This window comes from Uloborus diversus, unplaced genomic scaffold, assembly GCF_026930045.1.
Source record: "Uloborus diversus isolate 005 unplaced genomic scaffold, Udiv.v.3.1 scaffold_449, whole genome shotgun sequence".
Lineage (NCBI taxonomy): Eukaryota > Metazoa > Arthropoda > Arachnida > Araneae > Uloboridae > Uloborus > Uloborus diversus.
The window spans coordinates 50,186-75,833 of NW_026558625.1; the positions used below are offsets into that span (position 1 = coordinate 50,186).

At 32.1% G+C, this 25,648-nt stretch overlaps 1 protein-coding gene across 2 annotated transcripts in view; it reads left to right on the forward strand.

Annotated features, from left to right (window-relative positions):
- The window catches only part of LOC129233482 (nucleolar complex protein 4 homolog), a 101,472-nt gene that overhangs the window by 23,910 nt on the left and 51,914 nt on the right, over positions 1-25,648 (forward strand). For both annotated transcript variants that reach the window (XM_054867501.1, XM_054867502.1), the window contains exons 3-8: positions 14,062-14,162; positions 14,248-14,352; positions 20,059-20,196; positions 23,639-23,714; positions 24,376-24,458; positions 24,547-24,658. In XM_054867501.1, coding sequence (XP_054723476.1) covers positions 14,062-14,162; positions 14,248-14,352; positions 20,059-20,196; positions 23,639-23,714; positions 24,376-24,458; positions 24,547-24,658 — 615 coding nt within the window. The remainder of the gene's footprint in view (positions 1-14,061; positions 14,163-14,247; positions 14,353-20,058; positions 20,197-23,638; positions 23,715-24,375; positions 24,459-24,546; positions 24,659-25,648) is intronic.

Genomic DNA, 25,648 nt, shown 5'->3' on the forward strand with positions numbered 1-25,648 from the left:
AAATTTCAGTTGGAAATGAGTTGCCTTATTTTCATCTTAGCTGTAGGCTATTAACTCTATAACATCTAAAATTATATCCAACAGCGAGCAAGCCTTATCGCGGCGGAGTGAAGGGGTCAGGAAATCCTTCGACCTTCGCGACAAGTAAAGCAAAGAGGGGGAGGGAAGGTGAGTCAGCGATTGCACGTGTTTCGCTGAAGAGAGTTGTAGGGTTGCCATTGGCGACTAAAAAGGCGACTTTTGCGACTATTTCTTACCTTAGGCGACTATGGCGACTTTTTTGGCAAAAAACAGGCCAAAAACGACTATTTCAAAAAAAACGGCGACTTTTTGCAATAAAAAGCGACTATTTTTTAATATTTTATGAAATTTATTGAAAAAGAATTTGGAAGAACGATTTTGAGCCAACCAGTTGCATTCTAACACACTATGGAGATTGCATCATACAGTTTTCAGCCAATAGCGTTTTGCCGCGGCGAACGCGTCGATCTACTGAGGTAGAATTCAAATGCAAAAAGGGGGGGGGGGGTAGAAAGTCTGAGCTAAAAGAATCTTCTTTTGAACTTTCCCTTTATTCACTGTTATTTTGTTCCAGTTAAACTATTTTTAGATTGTTTTCTGTTAGTCCAAGGATTGCAGTTGTTTCTTATTTGTGTGTTTACCAAGGATCAAGGATTGTAAAGTGTTACAAAATATTATTTACTTGACATTATAACAGGGATAGATCGCCGGTTTTTCTCTTGGTTTTTAAAGACTTTTTTCCCGATTTTTCTCGGAAATTTTAAAATTTTTAAATCAATCAAATTTTTAAGTTAAACTATCATTTTTTTTTCTTTTTTAAGGATAAAATTACTTTAATATGCCTGACACCATCCTACCCGAAAAAAAATCGCAAGTTCTGCGAAACCAAAACTAAAAACATGATGCACATTGTGTTTTTTTTTTTCCCCTAAAGCTCAATTTTCGTTTTCTGTAATAAAATTGCATTATTAATAATGATCTCCAGTGCTTTGACTTAAGTTATCCAAATTTGTACGGCAAAAAACTAAAGCCGTTCTTGTTTGTTAACATTCCAGTGTCGAACACGTGCTTCGCCGAAAATTGCATGACGTGTTCGAAATTTAAATCTTTTAGCATCCGGTTAGTGTTTGAACTATTTTAAAAGGTCTTAGATATTTTAAATTATGCAATCTTAGGGCAATTTATTTTGGTTCTTATTTCAATAATTTCTTAATTTTTTTAAAACTTTGTTCTTAAGTCGTTATTAGTTACGTATTTTCGTACAAAAACGAAATGTCAAGCTAGCAAACTTGTTTATCTTCAAATTTATTCCCAAAATAAATATTTTCAAAGCTACTCTAATTTAATTTTCTTGTTTTTTCAAGTTCACATAGAAATGAACGTAACTAAAAATTGAACTCTAGGAGAAATTCATATGAAAATGAAAATTTGACTCCTTTTAGCTGGAAACTGCTTCAAGTGATCACTAATAGCATTAAAATATAAAATGTAAAAAAATGAAATGAAAATTGATTTAACAATTAACAACAGCCATAAATTTACTTGAATGTTCATGTATTGGTTTGCAATAATTAAATTTAGCTTATTAGGTAATTTAAAATGTGTTTTCACATGTAGAAGTCTGATAACATTACGTCAGCATGTGCTAAAACAAAAAACCTGTCACTACAGGAACATAAACTGGGTCCTTGCCCTAAAAGTTAGGCTAAGAAGTAGAACTGGCCCTGCCATTATTTAAGAATTTTTAAAGATGTTTTGCTTGACGTTGTCATAGTGCCATGTTCACATGTGCCCCCCTCCCCTATACTATATTTTGTTGTTTACTTTGCTTATTTCAAAAGCCATTTTACCTATTACATTAATTACTTTCCCTATATAGCTATTGCTTAATTATTACATTTAAATAGTAGTATGAAAAAAATGTCTCATTTTAGTTCACAGTTCTTAATTTTAAAAAAAGACTAGACTTTGAAGTACACAAATCAACGATCAGCATTGAAAAAAAAAAAAAATCAACATTTAAATGTATTGACAATTTTAAATTTAAAATGCATGGGAAAATGTCAATACTGTTTGACTGTCTCCCCAACTTAAATACTTTGAAGACTCATGAATATGTTTTACATTTTTTTCTTATTAATAATGAAAAAGAGAACAAAATACATCATTTATTATATGCTTTTACTAAGAATTTTAAATAATACTTTTTTTTTTTTCAAAAATTAAGAGTTTTGAAGAAATATTTTTTTATAAGAATTCTTAATTTTTTACACTATAAACTTTAATGCGTCACTTTAGTTTTTATATTGCCTCAAGTAGGACTTTTAAAAATATAGTAAGCCTCACAGACCCTAGAAGATGTGTTACTTTATTTAAAGTTTACTTTCATGCAAAGAAGAACGTTCTTCGAATACTGGAAGTTATTTTATAGCCAATTTGCACCACCTATAGAACTTGATTACCCTTTTTTCTACTTGGGGCAATATTCACAAAACACCTGAAGACACATGCAAAATGATATGGATAACAAAAAGTATAAATAATGTGAAAAAGTTAACCTTGAAAAAAAATATTATATTTGGAAAAATAAGTTTTTATTTTCTTGTAGTTACTAACTATAGGTAGTCATCTTTTGATTGTGTGACACAATCTATTTTTTGAATTAGTAAGTATTTAAAAAATATTGGAAACATCAACTTCATTGCTATTCTGAGGGTTGCTTTTTTGAAGTAGTAGTTCCAGTAAAAAATGTTGAATGATGTCAAAACACATGTTAGATCTAAAAAATTAAGATTTGATTTTTTTTCTTTTTTTGCATTTACTATTAATAGCTATGTTTTAAGATTTTCTGTTGTGTGATTTTGTTACACTAAGTATTTTTTGAATTTGTAAATAGTTAAAAGATATTGGAAAAAGCAACTAAATGGGTGAAAAAAGCAACTTAATCATGGTGCTGAGAAGACTATTTAGGCGACTTTTTTTTACAATTTAGGCTACTAAAGCAACTATTTTGAAGCAAAATTTGGATGGCAACCCTAAGTTGATACACGTGGGCAAGCAAGCCTTATCGCGTCGGAGCGAAGGGGTCAGGGAGAGGAGGCAGCAAAAGTACTAGTAAGAGAGGGGGATGAATGTCCACTGTGTGAAGGGAATTTACCACTTCTCTCACGAAAATAGGTTGCTTGGTCAAGCAACCTAATGGGAAACTTGTCTCCTAGCTCTAATTTTATTATTCACTCACATCGTCGTGTTGCATCTTTTGCTGCTGTTCGTGCGTTCTTGGCTTATCTTTTTTTACGAATTTTTTTTTAGAGTTGCTTTTGAAATGGCTCCTTAGCAATTGAAAAGTTATACTGCAGCCTTTAAGTTTAAGGTTATAAAGGCAGAAGCAATTGAAAATCGTTTTGCTGCCAGAGTTTGGCACTGATGAGATGCGTTTGCCGTTGGAAATCGGATAAATTAACCATCGTAAGTGATGACCAATCGAGGGATGCCGAAGACAAAAAGTGAAAAATGGGGATTTTTTAAACTATTTTTTTATCGTTAATTAAAAATACTAACGAGAAATAAAAAAATATTTTTTATTTACATATAATCCAGCTTGCTTTACTACTGATTGTGCTTTTAAGTTGTTTAATGCTGAGTGAGCGCTTATGGATGGCGCTTACACCGGGTGCGGCGCTTATTCCCGAAAATACGGTATATTTTTTACATTACGAGTAAGTGCGTCAATGAGGCTGTGGCATTCATGTAGACATTTTGCTAAAGCTCATTTCCAAAAATTAGCAAGTTTGAGATTAAAGTGCTATTCTCTTCGTGAACAAGGTCACTAAAATTTTTATTGAGTCTTGGAAAAATCATGGAATTTTTTCATCCAAATAGAGTATGAACCCTGTCTGTAACAATGACGTCACATCATCGCGTTGTGTAAACAGACGCATGATTCTGTTGGAATTTCTACTTTGGGGAACAATTTGTCCGCCGGTTAGGTAACAGGATAACTCAAAGTTTGTAATAACAATGAATTAAGTTACTAGAACTTTCTTAAACCCTTGGGAATTGTCTTCAAGAACTAAAATTACATATTTTTGCTAACAGCATCCAATGCGGACGAATCGTTTCCTTTAGTTTCTGAAGCAGAGTCTACATCTGCGTGTTCAATTAGTCCCCCTTTCCGGAAAGAGTTTCGAATCGTTCTGACAGAAACATCTTCCCACTCACTTTTCACCCATGCTACCTTTCCTCATAAGATGTTCGACACATCTTTCCTCCCTTTGTAAATTAATGCATTCCTTCTGACATCCACTTTTCCCAGGTTTCCCTGACCTTCATTTTGAAACTACAATTTACCTCTATGTTTACGGGTTGTAAAATTTTGGTCAAGTCTCCTGTAATGATCGACAATTTGACACCAGACGTGGTGCATGCACTTTTAATATTATCACTCACGTGCGCTTTCATCGAGTTCATGACGAGAAGGGCTCGAGGCTTGAACTAGCTGCACTTCCTTTCCCTCCAAACACTGGTTTGCCAATCGAGCATCACCTCCTCATTCATCCACCCGTATTTCAACTCCCTTTGGGAAGTTTTGTTTCGGGACCATCTTACATTTGAAAACAACCATCGGTGGCAGCTTGTATCCATTCGCTGAACACGCTAATATAACAATGAAAGAAATTTTTTCATTTCCTGTCGTAGTGACAGGAATCATATTTTTGCCGACATTATTGACGGTCCGGAGCGGGGGGCAATTAAAGCACAATGGAACTACGATTTTGTAGATATCGCCATCATTGTTTTCCCGTATTAAGTTCTTTGTAAACAGCAGAAAATTTTCTTGCTTCACTTTCCAATCATCGGGTAGTTTTTGTCCCACAGTGGTGCAATTTCTGACCAACAGGACTTTCCTTTTCATAAATCTGTAGCACCAACCACCCTGAAAGTTCGTAATCTCCATTTCTTGGGCCAAGACTGTGGCCTTCAGCCGAATGCGCACGGTAAACACAGAGGCTCCCTTTTCTTGTTCTTCTACAATCCACCGGAACACTGAATCCTCCAGCTTCGGCCAGGACTGCTTCCCATAGTGAAATGATCACCTATTCCTTTCACTGCCGCAGAACTTTACCTTTTTCTTCCTCCACAAATGAATATTAGACTCGTCTACACAGAATACCCTTGCAGCTTCCCGATTCAATATTTCTTCAGCTTTTTTAACAGTCTTTAATTTGAATTCATTTGTATAGCTAACTCTTTAGACATTTTTAAGCAAGCTACTAAATCCGTTCTGACGCTACAGAGAAAGGATCACGTGCGCAACAAACATTGAAGATAAGAAAATGCAATGGATCCAATGCTGTTGCCAGATCTGAGCAGTTGAAAGTTACTTGGTAGAAATATAAAATAAAAATAGAATAATATTAAGCAAATAATTATTGTTAGTAAATATATCGTAAATTTTGTGGCTGATCTTCAATACAGCCTTTCAGGGGTTTGTCGAAAAAATGAAAAAGTGCCATGTTTGAGGACCTCTGGTTCGCTGCATTCGGGCTCAACCATGGTTTTTGTACGGAATTTGCGTAAGAACATATATAAATTATTCAATACCCTCATTAATTATATGCACTGCCAAAAAATGGCAGTTTTTGTATCAAACAATGCTAAACAGTCTTGTTTTCATAAGCCTTTATCTCGGTGCACTGAGGGTCAGTGTAGAACTGGATGCCTGCATTTCAAACTAGAGTATGTATTTTCACAAACAAGCGACAGAACTATGGGCAAATTCTTTTCAAGAACAAAATACGTATTTCAAAACAGAACTAGTATGTTGTGGCCATCACGAAACTTTCTTCTATATTTTTCTTTTTTTTTTTTTCTGATCCCTCCCCATGCTTGAGGAGGAAGCAATATTCCCAAAAAACCAAAATTACACATGCAAAAACTTGACTACCATCCCAATGTCTGAATTATTGCAAAAGCAAAGCAAAGAGCGAAAATTGAAAGTTATTTTAAAAGCCTTGCTTGAATTAATTACAAATATTTTAATTGTTAACAAACATAAGATGGCAACAGTTGAAAATTTTAAATCATTGAGATATTTCCAATCATTTCCATTCAATTAAAATCACGAGAAATACGCAGACGACAATCTATTACGATTTATCTTTCTTATTGTTGCATTAATAAAGCTATTTTTATTCAAAAAAAAAAAAAATTAACACCTCTTGGAGAGATTGGCGTCAAAATTGAACCAAAGCCTGTTTACATATGGATTCACATATATTGCAAATTTCAACCAGAACGTAGCATTACTTCTTGAGATAGGGCACTCACAATGGAAAAAAAAGAACGGGCGATTGCGCTACCCCCTTTTTAGCTGTTGACACCAAAATAAAATCAGCTCTTATACCCACTAAGGACTACTTGCCAATAAATTTTTCTTTCATTCTGTTCATTATTTCTTGAGGTACAGCAGTCACAATTGACGACAAAAAACGTTCTATAGCTCAACCCCCGTTTGAGTTATTGACACCAAAATTGAATCAGCACCTGTTCCGGTAATGGCAACATATGGACCAAATTTTGTCTGATTCCGCCAGTTACTTCCTGGGGAATAGCAAGCACGCGTAACTCAAAAAACGTTCCATTGCTCCACCCCCCTTGGAAGAATTCGCGCCAAAAACCAATGGGCACAAGTTCACATAGGGGCACATATGTGTACCAAATTTCGTTCGATTTCATGCGATAGTTTTTGCTGTAGAGCGACCACAAAAAACTGGTCACACATACACACACACAGACAGACATTTTCCAAAAATAGTCGAAATTGACTCAGCACACCTCAAAACGTTCGAATCCTTCGAAATTCGAAAATTTGCACGAATCCAATACTTTCTTCTATGTATTAGATATAGAAGAAAGTAAAAATGAACTATTCAGTTTTCAATTTAGTCAACATATCCAGGTTTAAACGTTTCTCCAGGGACTTCCAGATACTATTTTAAAAAAAAAACTAGTATGATCAAAAACTTACCATAAAAGAGTTATAAACTTGCAAATATACTGATTATGCTTACTCGCATACTTTATAACATGATAACTAGAAGCAAAGTGAAAGAAAAACATCAAAACATGATAAAAAATGTACTTTTTAGGGGTCTGTATGTCAGTGCACTGAGGGTTAGTATAGAACTTGATGCCTACATCTCAAACTAAAGTGTATGTCTTTTCACAAACAAGTGACATAACTATGGGCAATGGTTCTGCAGAATCATAAAATGCTCTTCAAGATGAGGAAATTGAATAAGAGTTAACAATGCATCCAGTTGTCTTCAAGCTACAATGCTTTGTCTTGCATTTTTATGTCCCACTAGTCGGTTAGGCAACTATACCCTTGGTTTATGATGTCATGGTATTGCTTAATCATAAGCAGTAAAATATGACTTAGTAATTATTTGTTATCATGGTAGTTTAGTGCAGAGAAAATAAATTCTGTCTCTATAATATACAGCCTAAACGAATGTCAACAAACTATAATGTACAGTACAAACAAAAAAAGCAATCTTATTTAAAATAATTAAAAATACAGTAGAAGACCGTCATAATGCACACCTTGGGACCAGAGCTTTTGCATTATACAGGTTTTGGCGTTATATAGGTCATTTCACGAATTTTGAAACTAATATTCAGAATATATATATATATACTAGCTGCGTGCCCGGCGTTGCACGGGCTACCTAAAAAATGTAAGAGCAGTCCAGTTGATGCTTTTGTAGTACACTGACACTAGTTTCTAGACAAATGTGTCAGGGGCTGTAATAAATGCACTGAGAATCCTACTGGTCAGAAAACAAATTGCAGTAAAATTATAAGCTTGTCATTATTTTCCGTTAAAACACAAAATATGATGTCTTAATTAAATATTAATGACTTGAATTTCTCAATGAGGTTGTTTCCTTTAGTCAAAAGTAATTAATTTGCAGATTACGGCAAAATAATCGAAAAGTAAACAACTTAAACACCCTGATTACAGGAAAAGCCTTAAAACAAAAGCCTAATTTTATTTCTTTATATTCGAGAAAAAAAATTGCAACAGATGTTTCTTTTCAATGATTTTCTTCACGCTGTAAATTTTAATAAAAGCGTTCATCCGGAAAGTTGAGTTGAAGCACTGAATAATAATTTGAATGGAGAAAAGCCTTCGAAAAATATGGATTTTATTTTGAAATCTAAGAGTCAGAATTAATAGTTTTTAATTGTTATCTCCGCTAATTATTATCGGAGGATTATGTTAAATAGCCAAACATGAAGACGGGAAGATGACGAATCCATCGATACCTGGTTTGATGGTCAGTTCACTGTCGTTCGGGAGAAGAAGCTTGGACATAGATAGATAGATAGATACTCAGATTTTATATGTATAAGATTAGCACTTCAGAATTAGTTCTATCTGCAATGAGTATTAAAACACTAATTATACAACTAATTTTTCACAAATAAATATGCTTAGCAATTAAAAGTGAATTACTTCTACCAGTTTCATAGTTTGCATAACAGCTGCATTTTCAAGAGCCATCTAAAATTTTCTCTTTATTGTGAACATTAATTTTCATTTTGAAAATGCTTTGAATTAAGCTGGAAAGATGAAAAACTGTTTCAAAATTTAACTTTCCTAACAATTTTTATGTTAGCAAGGCAAAACAAATGGATTTTTTAAACTTATAAAAACCTATTGTTTACTTCTGAAAAGTTGTGCGGTTTGTAGAGAATTGCGTTCTATTGGTCGGCGTTATAAAGGTATTCTACTGTACAGTCGACTCCCGCTACAACGCGATCCGACTTACGCGAAATGGCTATAACACGAATTTTTCAGGAGCAACGAATTTTCGAGCTAATGCGAATTTCTCGCTCTTAACACGAAAATATTTGGAAAAGAGTCGTGATACAATGTTTAGTAGCCAATAACAAAGCGTTTCGACTTTGTTATTGACTGCTAAACATTGAATTCGTGAATGTACTTTCGTCCTTTCAGCATCACTGACTGCGCAAGTGTGTATGTATCACCACTCCTCATTTTTCATTTATTCATTCTAAATATGAAAGGTGATGAAATATTGTGGCACCTAGGCACACGTGAATCTTTCATACGTATAATTAAAATTCAAGAGAAGGCCATCCGTATAAGTCCAGACCATAGTTTTAATTTGAAGCTTGCAAAGTAGTGTTTAAGCAAAAAACAAACAATATGAAATTGGAATCTGCTCTTTTATTGTAGATTATAGAGACCCTGATAGAGGGATGTAAATGTTATAAAAGTAAATGCTAAGCTACTGTTTAAAAAAATATATTAGAATAACGATCTGATTGTGCAGCATAAATCATCTTCAATTTTTAAGTTACAAATGTAACTTATTGCATCTACTCTTACAAGTGCAGTGTTTTATTATTACTACATACTGTACGTACTGTACTGTTTTATTTTTATGTTTATCTCTCCCATTCATCATTGGTTTCGTGCATCGTAACAGTATTTTATGTTGAATAATGCAGCTTTTTTTAAATCACATAAAAAAATTCAGCTCTTTATGCAAGAAACGGTAATATATAGTAACAAAATGGTCTAAAACAGTTTAAAAGGTGTTTAAAAATATTTAAAGTGATTGGGTATGCTAATTAAAAAATCACGTACACAACACTTTTCTATAACGCGAAATTTCGACTTACGTGAGGAGTCTTGGAATGCATCCTTCGCGTGAGTCTGGATCCGACTGTATACCTAAAACACATTCAAAAAAGTGTTACAAATAACTTAAATTTTTACCGCAATAATATCCGTTTTTTTTTTACTTTGCTTTCAGTTATCATATTATAAAGTATGCGAATAAGCATAATCAGTCTATTTGCAAGTTTATAACTCTTTTATGGTAAGTTTTTGATTATACTAGTTTTTTAAATAGTATCTCAAAGTCCCTGGAGGAAAGTTTAAACCCGGATTTATTGATTAAATTGAAAACTAAATAGTTCATTTTACTGTTTTGAAACATGTATTGTGTTCTTGAAGAAAATTTGCCCATAGTTGTGTCACTTGATTGTTAAACACATACGGTAGTTTGAAATGCAGGCAGTAAGTTCTATGCTGATCCTCAGTGCTCTGAGATACAGGCCCCCTAAAAAGTACATTTTTATTTCCTTTTACAAAGAAAGAAGTATTGTATTCGCGAAAAAAAATTTCACTAAAAATTCGGCCTTAATTTCCATTTTGCTCACCCCCGAATTAATGTTGAGTTTTTTCCAACCCGATCACACGCGGATAAGTGCCTAAGAACTTATAAACACTCGAAATGCCCATTTTGACATTCCCCGAGTTAATTACAAAGACTTTTCTTGTGTGACGTATGTATATTCGGATGTGCGTATGTATGTCACATAACTCAAGAATAGTATGGTCCTAGAAAGTTAAAATTTGGTACGTATGTAGACTCCTAGTGGGGTTTAGTTGTGCACCTCCCCTTTTGGTTGCATTTGAGTGTTTCTAAAAGGGTCTTTTGCCCCTTTTTTGGGGGGAAATCATCGTTAATTTTGATGTATACTCAAGTGGTGTTATAATTTGACGGACACTTGGCGATATATTGCCAGTCTTTTGGTCTCCAAGTTTTGTCGCCAACTTGGCGATTTTTTTTTTAAATCTGGTTTCAATTTGGCCACTGGTGGTGATATTTAGAGAGTAAACTAATGAATCACATTAAAATTGCCAATAATGGGAAAATGACATTAAAATTGGAGTAAAAAGAAGTCATGCACACATCAGCTTGTTTATCATATTTTGATGACAAAACTGCTATTTTTTCGCAACAGTGAGCATTAACCATGCATTTAATGAGCCTATGTAACAGGGTTGGGTTTTGGACTGTCCAAAACTAGTTTAGGACAGGACAGGTGGTTTTTACCGTCCAAAACTGTCCAAAAGTGTCCGGAACTGTCTTAAACTGTCCAAAACTATGCTAAAGCTAAAGGGGTGTAATCTAATCAATTTGTATTTACTACAATATTTGTAATGCATAAATATAAATATTAATGAGGTTTAATTAATGAGTATTTGATAATACTTTTCTCCAAAATGCTCATTTAAAAAATATTTTACTTTAAATGCCAATAACTCTATCACATAAAAACTTCCTTTTGTAACAGTTGGTAGAGGCATGAAAGAAAATTCACATTGCTACCAAGACAACTAATTTCAGTTCCATTTACAACTTAAATTTTAAAACTTGTGCTATTCTTTTTTTAGTTCATATTTTTAATATAATACATTCTGTAACTACAAAAAAAATATTATTTATTGCATTTAAGTCAATTATTGCACTATATTTTGAACACTTTCTTTCAACACATGCATAAATGTCGAAAAATTTGGTTTATGGAAACAAAAAAGAGAAAAAACTCATGCATACAAATTGAAATATTTAATGAAGAATATTTATGTAGAAGAATTTTTATGTAGCTAGATTAAAATCCGCTGTATATTTAAGCTATATATATATATATATATATATATTTATACTTGAATGTTCACATTAAATAAATATATTAAATGGTCAAAAAAAAAAAAAAACAATTTTAACACATTTTGTTCTGTTTTTGATATTTTATCACAGAATATGGTTTTTCAAAAAAGAGTTTTGGACTCTTTTGGACACAAGGGTTTTGAACCGGATGGTAAAAACCTTGCCAACCCTGCTTTCATTTGCACACATGCACAAGCATAAGTAAATTTCGTTACCATTATAAAAATAAATAAATAAATACTAATAAATAAATGAAATAAACTCATGCTTACAAATTTAAATTTAAATCAAGAATTCAACTTCTGTAGCTAGATTAAAATCAGCTGCATAAATAAGTTGTATGTTCACATTGAATAAATGTTCAATATATAATCTATTCTTTACTATGATGCATTTTATTCTGTTTTTTGATGTTTTTTCACAAAATACAATTTTTCTAAAAATATAGTTTTGGACACTTTCGGACAGTTTTGGACACAAGGGTTTTGGACAGGACGGTAAAAACCAGGGTTTTTACCGTGGTTTTCACCATAGTGTCCAAAACCTTGCCAACCCTGCTATGTAATAATTTGTACATATCACTACACAAATTGCTCATAAAAACTGGTTGAACCTCAGTGCACGAAACCGGGACTCCTCAAACATGACACATTTTCACTTTCTTCAGCACTGTTTAGCCACCCCTGCCAGGGTCCACTGAAGGTCAGCCATAAAATTTGCGATCTATTTTACTTGAGGCACTAAATATCATGTTATAATCACTAAGATTACTTTTGCTGGCGCTCAATGAGCAGAGATAATTGAATATTAAAAAATGTTGATTTGAGAAAAGTTGGGGACTAACTTTCGGAATTTTTGTGGGTCACAAAAAAATTTTTGGGGAGAAAAGAAAAAATATGTCTTCTAAAATTCAAAGAAACCACTGTAAAATTTTTAGCGAAATCAAAAATGGCATGTATCTGACCTGCCTGACTCTTATAAAAACTGGCTCTTAAATGTTTTTATCTAGTTAAAATTCTCATGATGCAATAATTTTTGAAAAATATTTATTAGAATTTTTCGATCAACAGTATTTCCTGTTGAAGTAAGATTAATTAAAATGTAAAACATGTTTCAGATAGTAAAATTTTGTTTTCATTCTGTAAAATATTAATAATGTTGTTGTTTTTTGTATATGTGGGGGGAGGTGCATATAGCTGGACAATGTAAGAGGGGCAGCAAATTAGGTGCCTGCCCCGGGCAGAAAAAACCTATGCTATGCCGCTGAGCCTTTTCGGGGAAGTTAACAATAACACCGCTGCAAAATAGCTGTGATAAAACGAACAAGCGAAATGGTTTTTAACCAAACTGACTTACAGCTGTTAATTTCTTTCAAAGAATCAAACAAGCATACTATTTATTTGGCAGTAGTAGTTATTTATCGCTTGCAGGAGCATCACAAGAGTGCAGATTTGTTTATTTTTATAAAATTCGCAGATTTTGTATAAGCTCGTTCCTTTAATTTAACTTTTAAAAAGGTTCCAAGAGTTATTCATTTTTATACATGGAAATAAGCTGTATGCTGCGTTATTTTGATTTCAGATTTGCTCTTCCAATAAACAATTTGCGAAAGATCCGTTTTTGTTTAACAGAATTTTGTGAAGGATCCATTTTGGTTGATCTGATCGGAATTTTACGAAAGGTCCATTTTGGTTGATTGGATTTTTGTGAAGGGTCCGTTAACAGACCCAAATTTCCTCTGGCCAGACCCCTGCTTTTAGCAATCCCTACTAATTTTGAAGGCAGGTTCCCCGTAGTGTTACGTGTCTGTCGTAAGCACATTTACAACGAAGACGTTTAATTTATACACAACTTTATTATGAATTAAATTAAAACAAATAATTTCCTAATTTCTAACTAATTGCGTTAATTTTAACTAACCCAACTTAATTAAAACATCATAACTTAATCAAGTGATATAGTTTCTAAAACATTGCTTTTTAGAATTTGTTTGTTTGTTTTTTTGATAACAGTTTATGAACTGGTTATAAAGTCACTCCGCTAATTAAGGTCACATTCTCGAAGTCTCGAGGGGTGAGCTTATATCGAGATCCGACTGTACTGCAAATGAGTTCCACTTTTGCCTTGACAGGATGGCAGTGGCAGCAGCACTCCCATAATTTAGGCACGGTTCTTTAAAGAAGGGAAGGTGTCCAGGAACTCTGTGCATAGTAACTGCTTGGAGGCAGCCACAAGACTTTCAGACATTAATTCAATGAGCACTTACTCTGTTTGTGCTTGAAGGGGTTGGGCTCAAACCTAAGAACTTTCCAAGTCTGATGCCATATCTAACTTTTCCAGGCTACCCACAGCCTAAAATTGGTGTTTTAAAAATATTAGGGTGAAAAATATATTTAATACTGTTTTCATGCAATGATGGTTTTTAAAATGGTTATTAAATATTGTTTGATTTTTGTTTTGTTTTTTTTTTCTTTAATAGGTGAAGTTCAAGAAAAGTATAGACTCTGGCTTTTTAATAGATATGAGGACTATGTTGGTCATCTTCTGTCATATTTATCACATCCAAGCACAAAAATTCGGGTATATATTTTATTTTATTTATTTATTTTTTAATCAAGAGTTCAAATTTTTTGAGAAGCTTTAATGCTCAGAATTGCTTTTATAGGAATCAGCACTAGACACACTCCTAACCTTTGTCATATTGGAAAAAGAATATCCTATAAAAGTAGTTGATAATGGTAAATATTATTTTCCTCGCAATCTTTTTCAGGTAAGTTAAAAAATAACTTGGAAAAAGTTAAGTCTTCTATTTTAATGAAAATTTTCTGTGTTAAAATATTAAAATGCACAAGTTACTCATTCAGTTAATATTGTAAAGTTGCAAGAACGTTTGGGGGTAAAATCAGATGAACCTCATGACCGAAAAAATTTTATGATGTAAAAAAAAAAAATCTTGAAAGCATCACATGTTGTATACAAGTTACATTGAAGATCTTCAGTAAAGAACCTTTGAAAGATATAATTAAGATTCAAAATGTAATTAAATAGCATTAATGAATCTGTATTAATGTATTATTATTATGGGTATGCACAGAACCCAATCATTGTTTATTACTATATCAAAAAGCTATGAACAAGAGGGCAGTGTATGCCCACAAAAAAAAGTATAAATTTAATGCTATATTATAAGCAACTTCAGGGTTCATACGCCCTTGAAAAACCTTGAAAAGTGCTTGAAAAAAAAAGTTCATTTTCAAGTGCTTGAAAACCTTGAAAAAGTTTTAAAACCTTGAAAAAGTTTCTTAGTGCTTAAATTCTCTCAAAAATCAACAAATTGTGCTTAGAAGTTTTAAAAAAGTATTTCACCAATGCAATTTTCTGAACATGTGTTCAGTATGCAACATCGCGAAAAATTGCTTCCGTGTTTGGGATTTCAATCCTTTTGCATCTTGTAAATATTTTGATGTTTTTTACAACCGAAAGATATTTTGACATATGGTACCTTAGATTAGTTTATTTTTTGTTTAACTTCATTAATTAACAAAGAAATCAATTTGGAAACCATGACAACATTTAACTTACTCGGGTTTCGCGGAAAATTGCTCTTGTGTTTGAAATTTCTATCTTTTTGCATCCTGCAAATATTTAAATATTTTGGCTAATCAAATGTTAGTTTCGCATATGCTACCTTAGATTAGTATATTTTTTGTTTAATTTTAATAAAAAACAAATAAATTTATTTCATGGGAAACATGCCACGTCGAACGAACTCAGACTTAGCGAAAAATTGCTTCTCATGTTTGAAATTTCAATCTTTTTGCATCTTGCAAATATTTAAATATATTCACTAATCGGATGTTATTTTCATATTTGCTACCGTAGATTAGCATATTTTATGTTTAATTTCAGTAAAATATAAGTTTATTTTATGGGAAACATGACAACATTAAACTTAATTCGCGAAAATTTGCTTCCCTTGTTTGAGATTTCAATCCTTTTGCATTTTGTAAATATTTTTATATTTTTGGCAATTAGTAGTTATTTTGACACTGCTACATCAGATTAGCTTATTTTACTTTTTATTTTAATAACTAAAGAGTTAAAGAATTTATTACCTTGATCTTGTTTAATTATTTGCTTATTTATTTTTGCAATTTTGAATGACTATCTTTACCTAATTTTTGGTCATAACAGATTTTTTTTAAATATAAATTTCAGCAGTTGAGCACCTAACAAATTAACTTAAAGTTTGTATTTTAAATATAAAGTTGATTTATATAATTTTATTTATAAGTACATAATTTTTTTATGTCTGCTAAAATAAATAAGGTGTATAACAGGGGTGGTTGTGTTATGATTATTCACTTGAAATCCAGTAGTGTTTGTTTTTATGCTTTTACCTCCCTATATCTCCAATTTTCCCCTTTTCCTCAAATGTTCAAAATTACTACTTTATTAAGGTTGTGGGTACTTTGGAGCTTACTGAAAGAGGCTTTAATCAGCAAAGGGGTAGATAGCTTAAGGAGGGTCATTCATCTTCATTTTGATCTAATAAATTGACCAGTACCAGCCTAGTTAGGCCCAGTGCCTGTTGCTGGTTATCAACAGGCACTGGGCATGGTATTTCTATGCAGAATATTTTGACTTAATAAACTATTTATGAATTGTATGCATAGCAAAAGTTATTGTTGTACATATGTATATTCAAGTAATAGGGGTCTTAGTTTTAAAAATTATTCCCCCCCCCCCCCTCGCCCCATTTTGCTCTTTGAAACATTCAGGTAATTTTTTATGAACTCACAAATCACAATTACACCTGAATATTATTCCCTTTCTAAATTTAAATTCTAATTTCAACAATAACCCATTTTTTCCCAAAATAGAACTACTTTTGTCATAATATATGTCAACTTCTTGTGAATCTTTTCAATTTCGAAATATGGCTCTATAAATCTGAACTTGCACATTTATTGTCTATTGCAAGTTAATCAATGAAAGCTTTATAGGCTCAAGTTTGCATTCAGAGCATTTATCACTGCTTAAGCTGCTTTTGTATATTTTGAGGTGTAGAGACTGGACTGTGGACTTTCATAAACTTTTCTTACTTCCTAATTTTTAAATTTACTCGAGGACAGTTGAAATGCCTTATTGGTTGAACAGCTAATAAATACATATGAATAATTGATTTGCATACTTATAAATGATTTGCAAACCTAATATTTTTAGAACTTAATAGTGCAAACTGAAATAACTTTCTGGGTAGTGTTTTTGTCCTATCCGCCCTTATATTGTAATAAACCACTGTATAGATATTGGAAATAAATGTTGAAACCGGAGGGGGGGGGGAGTGACTTCAAAAACTCCTCTCTGGCAATGCCATTCAACTTGGGTATTTTAGTTTCTTCCCATAAAAGTTAAAAGCACTTATGAAAGGTTTTTTTGTAAAGTATTAATTTGCTGATTCTAAAAAATATACAAACCACTGACTGCTGCAACCTTTGAAAAACCTCAAAATTAAACCTCTTGGTATCTGCTTCTCTTTATGACCAAACTTTTCAAACATTTTCAGAAAAACTTTCAACTCAGTAGATCTTTCATCAAAGCGTCTCTCGTTGTAGAAAAAGCAATTTTGTTTTCCTATACTTTTTTGCATTATTGCCTTATTTCTATGTGTTTGTAGTAAATGAAATCTGCATACAATATTTTTTAGTACAAGTTTATGATATTGCCTTGAAAACAAAACTTTTTACCTTGAAAAGTACTTGAAAAGTGCTTGAATTTTTTTCTGCCTAAAGGGTATGAACCCTGAACTTATTTTCATTAATAATCTTAATTATATTTGTTAATGTAACTTGAATATATGTAAATAATACAGAAGAGTTTTCTCTTAAGATATGCACTGCGACTCAGATGCAGTATCCAAGATTTTTTTAAATCTTGTTTACAGTGTAAAATAATTTTTGTGTATAGGACTCATGAGAGTGAAACCTATACTCAAGTTTTATACCAAAAAAGAGGGGGGGGGGGGGGATTGTGGAGGAAATATACCTCCAAATGAGTCTCCCTCCTTGCTTCAAAAATGTTCATGCCTTTAAATTTTTTAACCTTTCTAGTTAAAGAAAAAATTTATGCAGTTAATACAATGCTTTCGTCCTCTCCAAATAAAAATAATAGATATGAATCTCAAAAACTGAAGAAAATTTGGAGTGCACTATCTTAAAAAGAGGGTGGGTGGTGGAGAAAAAACAACGGTCATTATTGAATTCAGGGGTTTGAATTCATTTTACATAAGAATCAGCCAGAATGGTGTCAGAAGCTTTTTTAGGGGGGCGGTGTTATTATTGGAAAAGTTTAATGTTCTAAAAATTAGGAGAAACTGCAAAAATGATCAAAAATAGAAGGATTTCTCATTATTTTTATTTTGTCCAACAACTGTTCTCATTATTATATTGATCAGATCATCTTTCTAGCATCTTTAAATGCTGCATAGCTGATTTTTATTTTATTTTTGTTTGAGCATAAAATTCTTTAATTATTGCTTAATATACAGATACATAATTGGTTAAGATACAAAAAAATGTGAGAAATTTATTTCATTTTTTAAAATAGTTGATGAAATATTTAAGTTCTAAGTAAACAAACTTTTTAATGCAAAAAAACTAAGCTTTTCTGTATTTAATATTGCTATTTTAGGGGACTATTTAGAACAAAATTCGGCCCTTTGGAGAGAGAGCCTTATTTTGTTACAGTCAATCCCCGTTAATGCAATCTTGCTTAATGCAAAATTTCGTTTAACAAGGAATAAATGCCATTCCCCCTCAGATAAAGCTACAAATTAGTGTTAAATCAATTGCTTAACATGAAGAGGAATTAGGTGAAATGCGGCATAACAAGAAGAAAATTTTAAGGTCTTTAAGAAAAGAAAATCCCCATAATTTTACATGAAATTACTTTCGAAAGTCAAAAAATCTACACTTGAATGCAGGTAACATGGGTGGCAGCAAGAAAATTCCTCTCATTGTGTAAGAAAATCAAGAAAACCACGTTGCTTTAAGAAAATACGAACATTAGCTGTAGACTATGCTTACAGTAAAAAAGCTTAGATGAACAGTGAAATCTTCACCAAGTGGCTGACAAATACAGATTTAAAACTTCATTGTGGGAAAAAAAGTCTAATTCTGAACACCCGTTCTGCCCATGAAGAGGTTTAAGGTCTAAAAGTAATTAGTGTTTTTCTACTCGTCAACACTGCAGAGAAAATCCAGTCTTGCAATCAAGGAAAAATCAGATGTTTGAAAATGCACTGTCATAGAGAAATGGTCCGAATAGCCATTTCCTGTTTCGGATTACTCGTGTTTCTTACTCAAACTGTAAATATAAATGTTAAGGTGTACATTTTTGTTTAACTCAAGTACAACGGTTCTTAAAATTTCTGACACACAAAAACAAAAAAAAACAAAAAAACTTGTCTCCTTACACAAAATCTGGTAAATGTGGAAATCGGTTTGTGCAAAATTCGGTTAACACTAAATATTTTGGCGTCACCGTCAAGTTCGTGTTCACAAGGTTTGACTGTACTTCAAAATTAAAAGCTATCTTAGAATATATTATACATATAAACTTAGAGAAAGTAATTACAATAAAATTCTCTTTTGGGAACTAAGTGAAAATTGAATTTTTAGTTCTATTTTCGTGCTCTCTGCTAAGAATTCATTGTAAATATGGTTAAATTCATATTTTTGCTAAAAATTATGTAAAATTATATAAAAGTTGTTGAACAATCTCGTTTTGAAATTAGCATTCTAATACAAATGCTAGAATAAATAACAAATATATTTTTAAGTATACAATTTATTTATAATAATTTTATGTGTATACAGGGTTGCCAACTGCTCCGCATTTCGCAGAGTTATTCTGCAAAAATAGTGAAACTCCGCAGCCCCCCAAAAAAGGTATTTCACTCTGAATTTCCCAGACTTACCAAAGATTTTAATAAAATTAAATTTATTTCTATTATATTTTGCTAGTTTATTAGGCATGTGAATGTGAAAATTAAACCCTTATACTCGAAGCATAACATAGTGTTTAAAATGCATGACATAGTGTCTAAAGTTATAGGGGTTAAGGTGTTATTAATTTAAAAATAATTATTCTGATACTTATGCTTAAAATGATTATCAAAGTTCAAAACCATTTTTAGATAAGGAGGTTTAATTTTTTTTATTGATTTTCATACAAAATACCAAATTGCTCCGCAAAATTTAAAAATGTTCCTTAAAATCACCTCAGATGCTCCTCAAATTATTTCTCCAAGGTTGGCAGCCCTGTGTGTAGCATTATAAAAAATATTGTAAGGTATTTAATTTTTCTTGCATGTCAGCTTTTAATAAAACTTGTTCCATCTCTGAGTTTGCTCCCAAGCTGTCACATTTTTTGTTACAGTTTTCCATTTTCTGTTCCTTTTTTTTTTTTATAGAAGATCATCAAAGAGTTGCTGTCCTATGAAATTGATCAGCAGAAAGTTATTTTGAGATTTCAAAATTGTACTTCTTCTGAAGATAATAAGTTTTACCTGCTTAAATGCATGCAGTGTACCTTAGAAAGTTCTGAAAAGGTTTGAAAATGATTGTATTTAATATTTTTGGATTTATTACATAAATAATACAGTAGTTTCTGGAACAAGCACCACAGCGCTTTAAGAAAAAAAATCATAAATTGCTGATGCAGCAAATAAAATAAGCACGGCCCATGCATTGGTTTTATTTTTTTACGGTTTTCACTGAATGATTGTGTATGTTCTTCAATTTAAGCATATCCTAGATTTAACGATAACTTTTTCCAGTCTCTTGACAATCGTTAAATTGGGGTTATACTGTATGCATTGACAGCGACTCAGGGGGGCAATCATCCCCCCCCCCACTTTTTTCATCATCAAAGATCGCCGGAATGTTTTTAAGATTTTAATTTGAAAATAATTACGGGGAGATCAATCAAACAATAACATGACCAACGATAGCTTAAAATTGCAATATTTAGACTTCGGTTTCGAAAAATTCACTGGGTAGAAATTGCAAGCATGTTTCCTCTTTCTTGTAACTTCAAAGAGCCTAGTTTTGTGCTAACCTAAATTTGTGCTATTCAGATTCCAACTTCGGATTCAGATTCCAACTTCGGATTCAGATTCCAACTTCGGAGTTTTTTTTTCTAGGAAGAGAACCAGCTTCATCCTAATATCAGTAAAAAATATTTAAAAATGCGTTTTTAAGACTCCAATTACGAAACAAGTTATGAGGTTGTCCTCCGCACCTTCCTTGGAAGTAGCCAGTTTTTATGGCTTTTATCAGTTCCAAAAGATTTACCCGGATGAACCTCCAAACTCTTTCTTTCCTCATTAAGTCATTCAAAGATATCCTGAAATAGCGTTTTTAAAACAATTCAACTTTGCAAAATTTTTGGAAGAGAACCTCAAAACGTCTTCCCTCAGTTAGCCAAAGTTGTCCTAAATTTTCCTTTTTAAGACACCAGTTTTGTGATTTTTTTCGGGAAGTCACCTTCACATCCCCAAATTCAGCCCCTTAAACGCTTCTTTTAATGCTTCAGCTTGGAAACGTTTTTGAGGAAGAGCTTCCGAAGCCTCTGTCCTTTAAGTCACCCTAAGATAGCTAAAAGTAAAATGTTCAGCTTCCAAAAATTTTTTACCTCCTACATTTATAATCCCCAATCGCCACCACTGACTGCATATGTATATATATATATATATATATAAAATTTCAAATATTAAACAATTATATAAAAATAATGATGATAAAAAGGAAAATTGCAAATAGCATTAAATAGGAAAAGATAAAGTATGAATCCAGAGCTCATCAGCCGTGGAGGATTCATTAATTATGGTCAAGAGACCAAAAATTTAACTATGAACTAAAAGAGAATGTTTAAGCTCCAGTACATGCAATATAGAATAACATTGGGCAAATGCACCACTTGCTAAACAATAAACCTAAAACTAAAAGCAGGGGGTTTTGCCTTGATTTTCAATACTTTTCACTTTTATTATTATTATTATCTTGTATGTAATTAATTTTGTGCTGCTTTGCGCCTTCTAATTTGCATACTGGGTGTTTGCTCCGTTTCTGTTTTGTTCTTTTAATTTTTGGGTTTCGTCGATTCCACGGTGTACTTGTCCTGTTGCTATATACCGTGGATGCCTAATTATCGGAATTGATTTCCTAATTAGTCGAGGTGAAACCCCCTGCTTTTAGTTTTAGGTTTGAGCTCTTCTTTATTGTTTATAGTTTAGCAAGTGGTGCATTTGCCCAATGTTATTCTGTATTGCATGTACTGGAGCTTAAACATTCTCTTTTAGTTCATAGTTAAATTTTTGTCTTTTGACCATAATTAATGAATCCTCCACGGCTGATGAGCTCTGGATTCATACTTTATCTTTTCCTATTTAATGCTATTTGCAATTTTCCTTTTTATCATCATTATATTTATATAATTGTTTAATATTTGAAATTATGTTTGCTTATTTTATATTTACTTGGCTTTTTAGTTTTGCTGCTTTGTGCATCTATGGGCTCTTGGTGTGGTCTTTTCAATATTTTTCACTTTTATTATTATTATTATTAGTAGTATTATATATGTATATATATATATATATATATATATACACACACACAGTCGGGCCCCATTTTAACGAATCTCGCTATGTAGCGAATTTTTCTATTTTCCCAACTAAAATGAAGGCAAAAACCTCTATTTAACAAATAATAAGCCCCAAATTAACGAATTATTTTAACACCATTCGGATAGTTAAATTCAAGTAATTGGATTTAAAAAAAAAGGTCCCTTTGCATTAATTATTGTATGTATGTTACAAGTGCTGCACATTAGAAGACAATAGAATTACCCTATGAGACGATGACTCATCACCCCAATAATGTTCTTGCCACGGTACAGCCTATAAAAGCCCTTGCTCTATTAAATCAGTGTTCCCCTACAGTTTTTTACCCAAGGGCGGCATCTCATATTAAAATGATTCTTGCGAGCCAGAACACATGCAAGACTTCAAAATATTTAAAATTCTTCTAAATAACATTTGCTATCATTACTTGATGCTTACTTTATTAATTGCATACTGTTTTTCAGAAACAGATTAAGGGTTTCCACACAAAAGTTTAAACCAAAATAAAGCACTTTAAAGGACCCCATATTATTTTTTACCAACTAGGGAGTTTTCTTGGCAGTTCATTGTAAATCATAAGAGTTTCATTATTTATGTATATTATCGGGATTTATACTTGGTTCCAAGAAATCCCAGTAGCAAATTAGCAAAAATAAAAAATACATAAAGTTTTAACAAAATGAAATGAAAAAATTAGGACTAGAGTGTAAACACATATTAAGAGCAAAAATGCTAAATTCAAGCCTAATGCAGAATTGCGAACCTTAAACAAACTATATTGGAGCCATCTGTGGTGGTTTTGGGGAGCATTGAGATTTTTCAGAGCAGTTCAATCTTGTGAAAAATCATTAAAAAATTCAAACTACTAATCTAAGCTTTGTGTTTTGATAATCACATAAAACACTAGCATAAAAAGAAGGATCAGTTTTTTTAAATAGTAAGATAAATTTTTTTAATGTGAGGACAAGTAAAAAATCACTGAGATTACAGGTCAAATTTTTCTATAGACCAGTGCGTGTCTGACGGACCATTGATTGAAAATCACTGATGTATGCAATACTGTGTAAAAATTATGCTATTTTCACAAAATTTATTGAGGTAATGAACAAACCAAGCAAAATGCTTCTAATCTTATCGTAAGTGTACCTGCAAATTAACTGAATCAAAAAAGGTTTAGAATTGCTGATTTAGAGTAACAAAATCCAATTACAGAGAGCACAAAAATTCAAAATTTTCAATAACATAAAAGTAGCTTTATCAGTTTTGTAAATGGAAAGTAATTGAAAATTTGTTCTTTTCTATCAAATTTAAGAATTGTTTTAATAATTGTTTATGTTCTTCATATGCTTTGATTTTTTGCCCCCTCTAGCTGACTGATGTTTTTATTGAAAATACTTTTCATCTTCTGCGTGGACTTGAATATCCTGAGGAATTTTCTAATTCAGGTAAGAAAAAAGCTTTTCTTTCAGAAACAAGTAAAACAGAAATGTTTTTAATCGTCAGGATGAGATGTTTCTAGCTCTCTTTGTTTTGTAAAATTTTCCTAAATTTAACTTTCATTACATGTTTTCACTTACTTTTAACTATAATTTTTAGAATATTTTTTTATTACTAGAAAGTCTTCGTCAAGGTATGACGGGTGAATATTAATTCTGCATTTGAACGAAGCCATTGCATGTTTGGTGATATTTTGATAGTTAAAATTGCAACCCTAACTCCAGTGGATTAACCTAAACTCCGGTAAAGTTCATTGTTGACCATTTTTTCGTTTCTTCATTTCCCTGAAATGACATTAAAACAGTTAAGTTACTGGATTGAGTTCAGCCTTGTCACAATAAAGCCTTTTTCTGCATGTTAAACATTATCAAAACATATTATCAAATTATCATGCCGTGTCTTGAGTTTCATTGTTGAAACACGCGGGTTACTCGATCGTCGGCTGTTATTTATATGAGGATGATGATGACGACCTTGTTATCTCGATAACTCAATATCTTGATTTTTTTTTACCATCCCTTTGACTTTGTGATATCAAGAGCATACGTTATTTTGCTTCATATTTTGAGTCATCCTGTATATTAACTTCATACATTTCTTTTATCTCAGGTGTTCAAGGTCAGTCTGGTATTGACGAAAAAAAGTTTTCCAAATTGTTTTCATCTGTTTGGAGGAGGTTTTTGAAATTTCAGGTAAATTTGCTTAGAAGACTGACTCAATTGTGTTTCCAATGTTGTGTTTTTTTTTTACAGTTTGTCAATTTTTATATTTGTTTCTTAGCTCCCTCCAGTGCTCTTTCGAAAAGTTTTAATGTGCTTAGATGAAGGAGTGCTTCCACATTTACAAAATCCATGTGTCATGACAGACTTTCTTACAAATGCTTACAACAAAGGCAAGTGTTCTCTTAGTGTTCCTATGTTAATGAATATATCCTTAAAATGTCATATATAATTTCTAATGCTTTTTAGCACTTACTTTTTTTTTAAGTTTTTAATTGTAATAATATTTGAAGTTAACTCCACATGTTCATGAAATTACTTATGTTAGCTGAAAATATGCTTCAGATTTTTTTTCAATAAAAATTAAATCACTTATTCATTTTGGGGCACCAGCAACAAATTAAACAGACATTATTTTCAGTATTATAACTGAGTTCAGTATTTTTTGAGAGAGCATAATATTGAATGCAGAAAAAAAGCAGGAGCATTGGAAGTTAAGTTCAACATGTCCCAGTTAATTTCATGCATCCAATTAAAATAGTCTGCTATATAGATACAAAAATACATGGGAGAGCTTTCAGTTGTAGTTAAACTATACTAACTGTTGTGTTATTTCACACAGCCAAGCAATATTGGTATTTTTCCTCCTGTTTGGGTCACATGTCTGATTAAAGAAACAAAAAAAATTTAATCATCCTTCATCGCAAACAGCCAGGAACAAGCTTTAAATTTCAGCAGTCGGTTTTCTTACTATGTACAATAATTTTACCCATTTTTGCCTTAGTTATGGTCACCAAAACAACTTTCAGTTGAGTCATAGTGACCAAGGGGTCCCCACTCGACCATCTCCAATTTGGATGAAATTTTATTGAGGTGTAGAGATGCTTTTGAATCTAACCTACGCAAGTTTTCAGCTTCCTAGATCCAAATCCTAAGGATCTAGGATCTTCAAAAAATGTGATCCAAAATGGCGGATCAGTTTTTTGTGCCATATTGCCATATTTAGACTATGTTTACCGAAAATTTTATTACACTGGAAGCCTGAAATTTTAGACGCTTAAAGTATGTTTGCCCGTTAATATATTCAAGTATTTTTGTGAATTTAAACTCGTTAGATTTTGTGTAGCATGCGCATGAACTTTTGATAATGCGCGATAGGGAAA